This window comes from Pleuronectes platessa, chromosome 9 (assembly GCF_947347685.1).
Source record: "Pleuronectes platessa chromosome 9, fPlePla1.1, whole genome shotgun sequence".
Taxonomy (NCBI): Eukaryota; Metazoa; Chordata; class Actinopteri; order Pleuronectiformes; family Pleuronectidae; genus Pleuronectes; species Pleuronectes platessa.
This window is the reverse complement of record NC_070634.1, coordinates 14,724,737-14,737,257: the sequence shown is the minus strand read 5'-3', so window position 1 is coordinate 14,737,257 and position 12,521 is coordinate 14,724,737. Positions and strand designations below refer to the sequence as shown.

The following is a 12,521-nucleotide window of genomic DNA, read 5'->3' as shown; positions in this document are numbered from 1 at the left end:
CAACAGCAAGAGAAAGAGTCGCTGATTAAAAAATGACAAATAATGAGTCGAACTCGCAAATAAAGCCTCGGATTCATCGATTTGAACTCTGTGTTTATGTTTTTAGCGAAGGACAATGTGATCGCGAATCCGATTGGCTGCGGCCGAAAGCTCCTCTGACGTAGTGGGAGCCGATTGGTGCAGTCGCCCAACGGGGGGCGGTGCTTCGCGTGGCTACGTCACCACCTTTTGTCGTTGTCGGGCAGCAGCTGCGAGCTGGAAAGTGTCTGACAGCTTCAGCCGAGACCTCCGCGCTCCGCTCCGTGCACACAGCGACACGGACAGCTCCTCCGCTCCGCTGCCTCCGCGGGTGTTAACTCCCCTGAGGTCGCTGCACTCGTTGTTTTTTCAGTATTTAGTTTTTAAGCTAACCGAGAGCCCAATGCTCCCCTGCCAGTGCTAGCTTGCGTTAGCGGGCTAGCTCTTTGTGTGGCTAGCTCGATAGCTGAGGGATGTTTTGTTGTTATTGAGACCGAGCAGCCCTCCCGTCGTCTGGGGAGCGGAGCTTCATCAGCTGTGTATGGGAGACGAAAACTAAACAACAACACCTCCTCCGCCGACATTAGCCTCCTGAAACCGCCTGTTAGTGTAAGCGACAGGGAAGGAAAGAGAGAAGAGTTTGACCGAAGAGGAAGGAGATGGGAAACTGTCTGAAATCTCCGACCTCGGATGATATTTCTTTGCTACATGAGTCTCAGTCGGACCGGGCCAGCTACGCAGACGGTGCTGACCCCGACCAGGAGCCGCCGCCCCCATATCAGGTAACTTTTAAACCCATCAGGCCAATGTGTTTGTCTCATGATCTGAAACTATCTATTAAACACCTGAAGTCCCGTGCGACCCAGTGTGTCAGTCTTTTATTTTGGCAGGTGCATTATCCAGGAATCTGTTGGTCTCAGCAGTATGTGAGGCGCCATCAGCTGTTCCCAGATCCAGCATCACCCTGCCCACTGACCCTGACCCTGTCCCGTCCCGGCCTGGACACTAATCCTCTTTTGTTTTATCCCCAGGTCCTGACTGTGCCTGCCATTTCCCTGAAGTTATTATTATTATCATTTATACGTCTACTTAAAGTGACAGTGTCACGGCTTGCTGTATTTCCAGCTCTGCACTGAGCCATGCTATTTTGGCTCCCGTTCAGTGGAGCTGAACTAAGACACAGGGACTCTCTGTTATGGCCGGTGGTTCACTTTAACAGCATGATCTGTAATCCCAATGGACTTGAGACGCCCCCCCCCCCCCCCCCCTTCTCCATTAGAGAGGGGAGTGTTTGTAGTTTTTTTTAAAACAACTTATACTGCTGCTTCCCTTCCCTGATCTCCTCGAGGTACACCGGCAGCTGCCTTGTTTGTCTAGTGTCCTTATTTCCCGAATTAGATCATCCACAAACACACCAGGTCATGTTGTAGCTGCAAATATGATGTGGGGTGTTATCGTTCCTCCTGTCTGTTTTTCTATGGTAAGAGGCGGAAGCTATGTGTTATGTAAGGCCTTGGAACAGAGTTGGCTTTTTACTAGGTTAAGCCAAGTCTTATCTGTAGATTTAAGATAGGTGCTTTTAAATGAATGGCAAACTGAAGGCGATCTCAGGTCAGTGCAGCATAAGAGCTCTCATTACAGAGGAACTACATACTTATACTGGGACCAAGCCTTGTAAACTCTTAACATCAGAGATAGAAGCATAACGTGGAAATGTGCTTCTTGTCATCATTTGATTTAGATAATTCTGGAACCATACTTGATTTTAATACACATAGAATATTGAAAGATCATAAATACAGATGATTGGTTTCCCATTTGTAGATCTCACATTTCATTGACGTCTTTGCTGAAATCTTTGCAGTCTTTCTTCATCACCTCTGCTATGGAGGTTATGTTTTCACCACTGTCCTCTGGCAGGTGGTGTATTTGTTTGTCTGTGAGCAAGATTACACTAAAACTACTCAAAGGCTTGTCACGAAACCTGTTGGAAGGATGTTGTATGAGTCTGGGAAGAGCCCTTTAAACTTCAGTGTGGCTGTCCTGCGGATCCAGTATTTATTTTTTTGCATTCCTTGGCATTGGGAGATATGGTATTTTCAGCATTTCCACTGATTTCCCACAGAAAGTATTCATGGCCCTTGATGAAATAAATCAGGTACATTTAGCGAACCGATATCAATGAGTGTGTGAAATTTGTTGCATCTTGATTTGCTGAGGGGACAGTCATAAGCTGAGATATCCACTTGACTGAGTGCCATTACAGTCTTTGTGATATTATTATCAGCACTGTCCCTGAAAAGGCAACTGCCGACAATGACTTTGTAGTACTTACAATCCTAAATCTAATGAGAATCTATAACAGTATTGTCACTAGATACTGATCAACATGAAAATGTTTTTTATATGATCTGATCTTTAGTTTTTATATAATTTCCATGTGCCAGTTGGTTTTTATGGTGTAAACGTTTGCTACAGCTTACCAGTTGAAACTTTAGTTTTTTTCTTTTAGAGAAACAGATAAAAAAAAACATTGAGAAACATTACTAAGACAAGACAGGGTCAAGCTCATATCCATGTTTTTATTTATTATCGAAGCTATGTTTTTCACAGAAGACTTGCATCATGAGTCAATCAAAGATAACATCTGAGACTGAACATAGCAAGAAGTCCTTGACATGCATCCGTGTCCGGGTTGATGCAAGTGTGTCATGTCTGGTGTGCAGCACTACAACAGTAATTAGGTCAAAGCCGCAAGCTCTGGTCTCACAGTGCAGAGATGGTGTAATAAACAACACAAACACTGCATAGTGTCTTTCCATACAAGTGAAATCCAAAACAAAGACAATAAAAAGCTCCAGCTCGCCTTAATTTTCTGGAAATGAAAAAAACTGAAGAAAAATGGCAATTTATAACGATTTTGTCATTACAGCCAAAAACACAGGAAAGGGTGGATTAGTCATTTCATCAAATTGTCTGGTAGCAAATGAGAATAGGAATTTTCTAATCCATTCTCCCAGCCTTTCATTGTATTTTTAAACAAAAATCGTCCATGTTGAAAACATACTATTATATTATAATAATACAATATAAACCTGACATTATTTACTCAAGTAGAATTGTATTTGAAGTGCTGAATTTGATATATGGCTCATGAATCAGGTGTTAACGTGGGCTATTAGCAGGTTTCTGTTGTGATTCTAAGGAAAGAAAGACGATAGATAATGAGTTAGATCCTGTAGCCTCCAGGGAGTTGGTCCAGATGAGTTGAAAGCAATTGACTCATTGTGTAATTATTATTTCCGAACTGTAACTTATGTAACAGCTAAACCGGCGACATGTGCTCCAGGCCGATTGGAAAAAACATGCAACTAATCACACCACTGACAAATTGTATGAGAGAGTACATTGGGGAGCAGTGAATGAGACTTTATGTCTGTCTCAACAAGTTGTGACTGGAGGCGTGCATGCATTTCTGCGTATAGCGTGGATTCCTTGTGCGAACTTGCCAGTTTTGATTTAATTTCAACCTTTAGCTCCACAGATTCCACAGTATAGAAGTTTTCCCACTAGGTAATAACTTTGGACACACAGCGTCTTTTCTTGTGAAAGTCATCGTCATCACACAAAGTTTACAGTGTCTTATTAATATTTAAGGCTCAAGGTTTCCTTCTTAGTACCCAAAGGTACATTTGTTGTTCAGACAGGGGTTTGAGCTTCCCAGAGTTCAAAACAAGCTCCAGAAGACATCAAAACAAAATACATTAGAGATGTTTTTGTTATCAGGTTACATTTTGGCATTCAGGTTATATCTGAAATCCTGCCAATTAAACTTTTTACTCTTCACTTGACACCAAATCCTCCTCCCTGTCTTGTCAGAGGACTCTCCGATGTGACTTTGCTCTGCTGCTGACTCTTCAGTTTATAATTGTAGCATCTGACTTAAGTATTTAGTACCAAATTTATTTATTTGGATTTAATAACGTGGGTGGTACTAGTGATGCGTGATAGTTATAGAGTCTATAAAAAATGGAGTGGTTATCTCTGTTTTCCTGAGCACCATGTAACACCACTAACACTGACTACACTTTAACCCAAACATCTAAATTGAATTATTAAGTACAGAAAAAAAATGTTCCTGCATTAGTAATTTAGTCTTTAGTTATTTATATTTAAGTAAATTTTGATGTTAGTATTTAAAAAAATACATCAAACGGGTCGAAGTTGTATTCAACTTGCAGTTTGTCACTCTTCTGACAACTCATCATGAGACTTAAAAATGTCTGCTCATCCTTAGTTTGTCAGGTCGTTTCTGATCAGACCATGTTCCCTGAGAATCCAGAGTCAGCAGTGAATTCCAGGAGTGTGAATTCCAGCCTCTGCAGATGGGTGTGTCCACTGCCTGGCCCAGGGCTGCACAATGGTAGTGATGAATAATTTCCTGGCTGAAACGAGGCAGTGCGTGGACTTTCATCTGCAGGGCTCAAGGCCAAGTCCTATGATGGACAGACAGGGAAGTATATGGAAACTATTCACATAAACGGACTGTTTATTCTAAAACAATATTTTGATCAAGTTCATACTTCCTAGTCCACGTGAGCAGCAAATAGTCAAATTTGTAACTGCCTTTATGGCCGTTTTTATTGTGAACACCATATATTCTGTGCTACTCATTCATACATTATGTCTTGTAATATAATAATACTTTAAAATTCAAACGCATATCTAACATGACTTTTAGCAACTACCTGATTGTAAAGTTGCCTTAAACTGGATCATTTACCTGTCATTTTGTGTTACAAAATGAACTTGTTTAATTTGTATAGTCCAGGATGAATGGAGGACTGGATGAATTGATGCTGAAAACGAAGTGGATGAGATCAGACCACTGAGCCGACCATTTAGGCTAGTGGACCATCGCCATGTAATGTGTCGTCAAAATGTTTTCAAAGGGAGGCAGTATTGTGAAGGCTTATGTGGCCTTTTCCCCTGTGTGTGTGTGCAGACGTGTGTGTTGTCATGTGTTGCAAACAGCACGTTGTGTGGGGATTTTGAAAGCAGCTGGTGAGAGGAGTGCTGAGTCATCGCTGTGGGACCGGGCTATGGGAGGGAGCTTTTACGTGTGTGTTTGACTGTGTGTAAGTGGGTATGAGAGCCCTCTTGTGCATATTATGCACTCTGGTAGGACTTTTAATGCCCCAGTCTCCTTGCTAAGTTTTCTGATCACATTCCGTTGGCTCAAAGGTCTCTATTCTGCTGTCAGCTACCAACACAAAATGGTTGTCCACAGATATAAAGATGGATGCACTTATGTAGAAGTAGAAAATGACCTGTCCTCCCTGTTGACCAAAGTTTTGACATACAGACAGACAGGCCGATGGAAAGAGAGAGAGACGGCTACATGGTCTGTCCTTAATACACTTTCTGACTGTTGCCGTTACTTCTGTGTCAACATGCTAAAGTAGCATCTGCTGCTCTGGTCAAAGTCAAAGCCCAATCTCCCTCAAGAGACCCATAATATCGCGGAGAGTCGAGATGAGAAGGCTCGCAGTCAGCGGTTTGCTTTGAGCTCAGCTAACTCAGTCAGAAGAAACAGGGAAAGCAAGTTTAGTTTTGTGTTGGTTTCTAATTAGCTTTCTAACCTGGAGTGGGCATTTGGAAGAGCAAAGGAGGAAGAATGTGAGAAAAGACGTGACACTGAACAAAGTTATTTCTATTTTTGCTCGGTTGCTGTTAGAGTAACAACATCCATAAAAAAAAATTGAAGGCCAATAAGACATTTTCTTAAAGTTTTAAAGATACGAGGAAATTCTCTTCAAAACTACCCTTGAAGACTTAACAAAGACATGAGAGGAGAATGGACCCACTGTGTGTGCATGTGTGCGTGTGCGTGTGCGTGTGCGTGTGCGTGTGTGTGTGTGTGTGTGTGTGTGTGTGTGTGTGTGTGTGTGTGTGTGTGTGTGTGTGTGTGTGTGTGTGTGTGTGTGTGTGCTGACATGCAAGCCATTGTACTGACAGTAAGTGTGTGGGCTTTGGCTGACCACAGAGGCTTGGACCTAAATTCCTTTATCCTCTTCACGAATGGTTCTCACAATCAACTTCTCATTTTCCGATAGCTGCCATTCTGGCCCCATGTGATCAGAAGTCAGGGTGGGTTTGGTCACTATAGATGCTTTCAGATATTGAACTCTGGAAAAAGAAATTATCTGGAGGGACAGTATGTGGCATCGACAATGAAAGAGTCATTAGTTTCTGAGTTTTGTCCTGCAAGCCCCGAAGTAAAAACTTGCGTGTGTGTGAGCCCATGTGTAAAACAGCGGGTGATTCTGTGGGGGATTCAGCGCATGCAAGTGAGCGTGTTCACAACTTTTCTAAGATGTGACGGATGCAAAACTGAAAAGACAAAAACAGCAATATCACACATTTGACCAAAGAATCTCCTGTTTCGTTCTTATATAATAAAGACTTGAATTAAATAAATTTGCTTATTAGCTTATAGCAATTTGTGAAACCCAAATTTAATTACCTACGTTTTTACTTAACTTTTTAACTCAACTTTTTCTCCCAATATTTTTACCTTTTCTTTATTCCACCCAGAAGGGGTATTATGTTCATCCTCCATGGTTTGTATGTGGCTCCTGGGAAAGGCTTTGTTTGAGCCTCTTTAACAATACTACAACTTCCTGAAAAAAAAATGTCTTGTCACTATGCTGCCTTATAGCATGTATTCGATACAGCAGGAGTTTTCAAAGTCAGAGACTGTGGGCTTCCCCTCAGACAAAACCCTTCAGCTCCTTCAGTTTACATACTGGCATTGTCACTAATGAAAGGGGGATTTTTCTTTAAAACAGGAAGTGCTCATTGCTCATACTGGAGTTGCCACTTTTGACAGCCGCAGCAGAGCATATGAGACACACCGTTCTTGTTGAGCTCACTGCAGGAAGAATAAACGCATACTTTTCTGTCAACTCTGCTTGGAAGACTCAGAATCTGTGTGTCTCCATCTGCGTGCTTCTCTCTACCCAGCAACCTACACATGATAGCAACACATAGGACCCAGACGGCCGCCCTGGGCTGGCGTTATTATGCCTGATTAAAAGTCTTAAATTTCAAACAAGGCCGCTGTTTATATATATATATATATATTTATTTATTTATTTACTTATTTTTTATATAAGAAGAGTCGGGTTCAGGAGTAAAACCTCTCTGTATTTGGACCCCTACTCTAACCCGTCGGTCCATCTCTCACATGTCACACCTAAATATCAGGCCTCTGGCTGCAGGGAGAATCTAGAATCTTCTTTAGGGATGAATGATGGAAGACAGAGGGGAAATGCTCTCCACATTACTTGTCTTTCTTTCTGCACTCACTCCTGCCTCCCTCCCCCCTCACTATAAGCAGCGCTGACCTGGCTCGCTGACAGGTCCTGCTGCTGTGTGCCCCGCCCAGGAGCAGCCTACAGCATGCTTGGCAAAGGAAACCAAGCTCTGTAATTTGGCTCGCTCTGCCCTGCACCCTCCGTCTCCCCTTCCTGAGTTGCCCTCTCACCCCTGCCGTCTCTCTCTGTCTCGCTCTCTATCTCTCTCGTGCTCCTGGACGGTCTGAGGTCACATGAGGGAACAGTTGTCACGGCCAGTTGGCACACTAGCTGTTAAAGAAAGGAGAGGCATATGACAACAATGACACTGCTGACCACTGTGCAGTTGACCATCCTAAAACACACATGCAAACACACACATTGTACAGCAGCTGCCCCCTCTCAGGCCCTTTGTGTAGCTTATATTCCCGCTGCGTGGCTGCCGTCTCTTTTTGACAAGGGTAATGGGAGTGGCTGTCCGGGCAGGAGAGGACTGCATCAGCTGCTAAAGTTACGCTGACTCATGGCTTAAAATGCTGTGAGGCTTATCGCCAGCTAACATTGTAATTGTTGTACTGCATTTTTTCTATGAAAAGCATTACTATTCAAGAAATTTAAAAAAAAGGTTTCAGTGCCCATTATGGCTACTAATGCATAAATAATGTATCATATCTCTGATTAACACGGCAGTGATGGCTATTAGGAGAGCCAAAGAGGAAGTCAAACAATTGTTTTCAACAGTGGATTTATCAAGACATGAGTTCCCATTATAATCTTATGTCACTTCAGTTCGGTTGGCGGACTCTCTTAACAGTCAACAGAAACATATTTGTTGTAGTAACAAATAAGCAGCAAAAGTGACATATTGTATTTTTACACAAACCTTCAAGCTTGTTCAAGAATTCATACTTCCATAATACAAGTCATTGAATGATAAAAATATATTACAGTTTTTAACAAGGAAAGTGACAAAGCTATTGAATAGAGAAATGAATAAATTGGGGGATGGTTCTGTTTAAACACGTGCTAATTAAAAAAGCTTGTGAGTAAGACATGTCTTTATACTGCTTTTAAAAGAAGACACTTTTGTTGTAGACCTTTGTGCAGGCAATGAGTAAGCACATTCTCTGATGGCTCTTTATTTTGGTTTCTTCCCTCTGATATGCAGCTTTATTCAGGTTTGTGGCACTTTGTGTCCAAAGGTCGTGGCTACAGTGTCGGTATACAGGTGGTTAATGAGAGAGCTCGCTTAACAGCATTAGACTAGAGTCGACTTAGCCTGATACATGACCTGGCTGTGGGATCCTTCAGTTGCGTGACATAAAGGTCTGGCACATTGGAGGAGGACGAGAGGAAAGAGTCAGAGGCAGAAGTATGTGGTTGACGAAGAGAAAATGAAGAAGAGAAACTGGTGCGCACACAGTCACTGTATGGAATGTATGAGAACGGACACCAGACATTTACCACAAATTGAAGGAGTTGAGTGAATAGAGAAATGCTTTTTACAGGGGAGGAAGACACTTGGAGACCATGGTTGTCCACAGATATAAGGATGGATGCACTTATGTAGAAGTAGAAAATGACCTGTCCTCCCTGTTGACCAAAGTTTTGACATACGGACAGACAGACCGATTGACAGAGAGAGAGAGACGGACGGGCAAATATACAGGCAGACAGACCGAGGGACAGACAGATGGGTGGATAAGACAGAGAGACAGACATGTACAAAAAATGACAGTTGGCTTTGGCTGCTTTTTAGTTTGTTGCAGGCCAGCCTGAAACTTCCATATTGTCATTTATTCCCTTTAAACAGAGTTTCCATGGGTTCTTAAAAAGTCAAAAATATTTAATCTGAATGTTCATTATCTGAATTTGAGGCCATAAAAACTGTGAAGCCATTGTACTTGATCCTGACTTATGATTTATTTTTTATTTTTTTGTGTCTCTTCCAACCCTTCCCTCTCAACCTACTTTCACTCTTCTGTTCCTTAGCATAGATTTATTCAAATTTGTCTTTCTTTTTTTTTAATGTGGCCCTGTCTCATTTTCTGTAGGAGCAGATCCATGTACCCGTCTATCACCCAACGCCCAGTCAAGCCAGACTGGCCACTCAGCTGACGGAGGAGGAGCAGGTCCGCATCGCTCAGCGCATCGGGCTCATACAGCACCTCCCGAAGGGCATGTATGACCTGGGGCGGGACGGCTCAGAGAAAAAGATCAGAGAGTGAGTAGAAACCCGTCAGAAGAGACAGAGGAAGTTATCTTTGTTCAGAGCAACATGGTGGCACCGTCAAGAGAAATACTACTCCATCAAAGTGATCTGTGTATAAGCAGGGGTTCTGCTGGCTTTTTAAAATGCTTTAGGTAGAAGGTATGGAATCAGGATCGAAATGCTAATGCCTGGTGTTGTTTCTGAATACGTTTCATTCAAATCACGTTCGTTCTTTTTTGAGTAATCCCTTTGATGATGGGAGAGCATCACAGTGATATCACAGAATTTTGCTTACTTTGTAAAACCCCATCCGGCTATGTCTATACACTATGTAATGAACAAAAATAAAATGAAGTATCTTGTGAATAGATCAAAATAATTTTTTTAGTTAATATTTCGGAAGGGGCTGTATGTTTGAACACACATTTCTAAGTCTCGCAAGTTTTCCAGGAACATTTCCTGCCAGGCCCAGAGTAAAATGTCCAGAAATTTCCAAAGAGTGTAGCTGCTTTGTACCTCTTCTTGTCTGCCTGTATATTGCTTTGGACTCTTTGGTAGATTTATTATATAGGTCCAAATGCTTGTATGTTATTAATGCAATAATAAACACTACGGCAGAGTCAGTAGCTTCTTCTCCCACCATCTCTAAGGTGCTGTAAACAAAAACACTGTGCTCTCTGCAGCAGAATTCCCATGCCGGACATTCCGGACATTTCCCTGTTGTTGTGAACACATCTGACTAGGACAATCTCCTGCTGCGTTCTTCATATGTAAAAGTCGGAGACTGTCAAATGTCCAAACCAGACATTTTCACAAGTTAAAACAGTATTTTATTGTTCTCTTGGTTTTGGTTTCTTCATTTCCATTCCAATCAAAGTAGATTGCAAATTTAAAGGGAAATAGTCATTGTCATTGTTTCCTCTGCAGGTGCGTCATCTGTATGATGGACTTTGTCTACGGAGACCCAATCCGGTTCCTGCCCTGCATGCACATCTACCACATGGACTGTATAGACGACTGGCTGATGAGGTCCTTCACCTGCCCCTCCTGCATGGAGCCTGTGGACGCCGCACTGCTTTCCTCCTATGAGACCAACTGACACACACACACACACACACACGCACATATGCCCACAGATGCCTGTGGACCAAACTGGACACACACATACAGTATGCACACACTGTATCCTGGATTAGTAAGGTGGCAGTATCAAAGCTGTGACTGTAAAAGATTTATTGTGATCTCATATGTTTGAGCGTGTGCACACATAAGCACGCATTTGTGTGTGCTTGCGTGTGTGTCTGTATATGTGTGTTTACGTACCTGCACAAACACAAGTTCCTCACTTGGCCTGCTGGACAGGACTGCATTTGAGAAAGGATTGGAGGAATGAACAGAGTGATGATGTTCCGGACAAGCAGGACGGGGCTGGATCGAGGGGAAGGAGTAGACGAGAAATTAAAAGTGGACAATTGTAAAAAAAGAAGTCAAGGACAAACGCGACACAGCTGAAGATGCCTTATGCAAAGACTTCTATCAGCGTAAGAACATCTGATGGACTCTGCAGAGGCCTCTAGCTGTCCATCTGTACAGATCTCTCACGAGAAATTAAGATAGGTCGGTGGTTCAGTCGATTGTCCAGTGTCCTGTGTTTGTTTGGTCAGGCAGCATAAGGGCTTCGTTGAACCAGTGTTTATTAAGAACACAGACATGGCAGAGGAAAATACAGTCACGTGCTTTAGCCATTAATGTGACGAAGAACTAATGCCATCAAGCTTTCCACTTCCTGTGACTCTCTGTGTGACGGGGAGATCTCAGATTATTGGTTAAAGCACGAGTAGATCAGTTAACGAACCATTAATAGACATCATAGATATTTGCACTTCTTAATCAGAATTTGTGACAGGAGTTGACCATACGCATTCAGTAATTATGTCAAAGTGAAGAATGTGATTTGTTTGACCTACATTTTCATTAGCATTGATTCGTCTCTGTGAACCAGGAGTGTAATTTATTACCGGTAACAATAACCAAACTATTAAATTAATTCTGAGAGCGATTCCCCCTTTACTGTCCAAGTCGTGTAATTTTAAGGACAAGTAAAGAACTTATTTACACAAGGTTACGAGCATCACATATATCTTTACACACGCATATTTATAGATATAAATGATGGCTTCATGCTGTTATGTCTTCATTTTCTTCACATGAATTCGATGTCTCAATCTAAACAATCTCCTCGCTACATTTCACATTTTATGTCTGTTGCCTCGGGTCACCCAGTTGATGAAAGCACAAAGAAATGACAACCGTTCTGTTTTACTTTCCTTCTCCCTGCAGACTGTCGCCTGCAGGTGAGTCAGTGAGACTTTAGAATTATGCAGGTCATGTTTAATAATTTGAGTGCCCCCTGCTTTGCAGGCATGATAGAAAAAAAGAGTTTGAAAACATGCCTTTTAGTGAAGGTTGTATGTCTACGTATGTGTGGGTCTATGTCCGTACATGGCTTTCTGGCCTTTGTATGAGGTGGTAAGTCAGCACCTTAGTTTTTGCACAGTACTTTAATCTACTTAACTTTTTATGTTGTACTTTGTTCGCCACCAGTGAGGTGGAGTCTCATGGCCTATCAGCTGCTAAAACATGAAGCAGAGTCCTGTTAACTTCAAGAAAACAAGGGGTGGGGGTGATATGATACAGTCAGTCAAGGCTGCAGATGCTGCAGTCGAGCTGGAAGTCATTGTACGTGTGATGTGGAAAAAAACAAGGACGTGTCTTTCATTGTCACAAAACTAATAAATTGTCAGTGTATCGTGGTGTTTGGATTGGGTTTCTGTCTCCTATCACCTCGCTCTCTTCATCAGGAGGTTAGCTGCTGCCCACTTCTTTCCCCTGCAACAGTCCTGTGGTCCTACTGGTGGATGACCTGGATCTAA

General features: G+C 42.4%; 1 protein-coding gene across 1 annotated transcript; it reads left to right on the top strand.

The window, feature by feature from the left end:
* Positions 1 to 243: 243 nt before the first annotated feature.
* rnf11b (ring finger protein 11b) lies at positions 244 to 12,397 on the top strand. The gene is made up of 3 exons (XM_053430827.1): positions 244 to 800; positions 9,431 to 9,600; positions 10,516 to 12,397. The coding sequence occupies exons 1-3, from the start codon at positions 678 to 680 to the stop codon at positions 10,685 to 10,687; spliced, it is 465 nt and encodes a 154-aa protein (XP_053286802.1). The 5' UTR covers positions 244 to 677; the 3' UTR covers positions 10,688 to 12,397.
* The last annotated feature ends 124 nt before the right edge of the window (positions 12,398 to 12,521 follow it).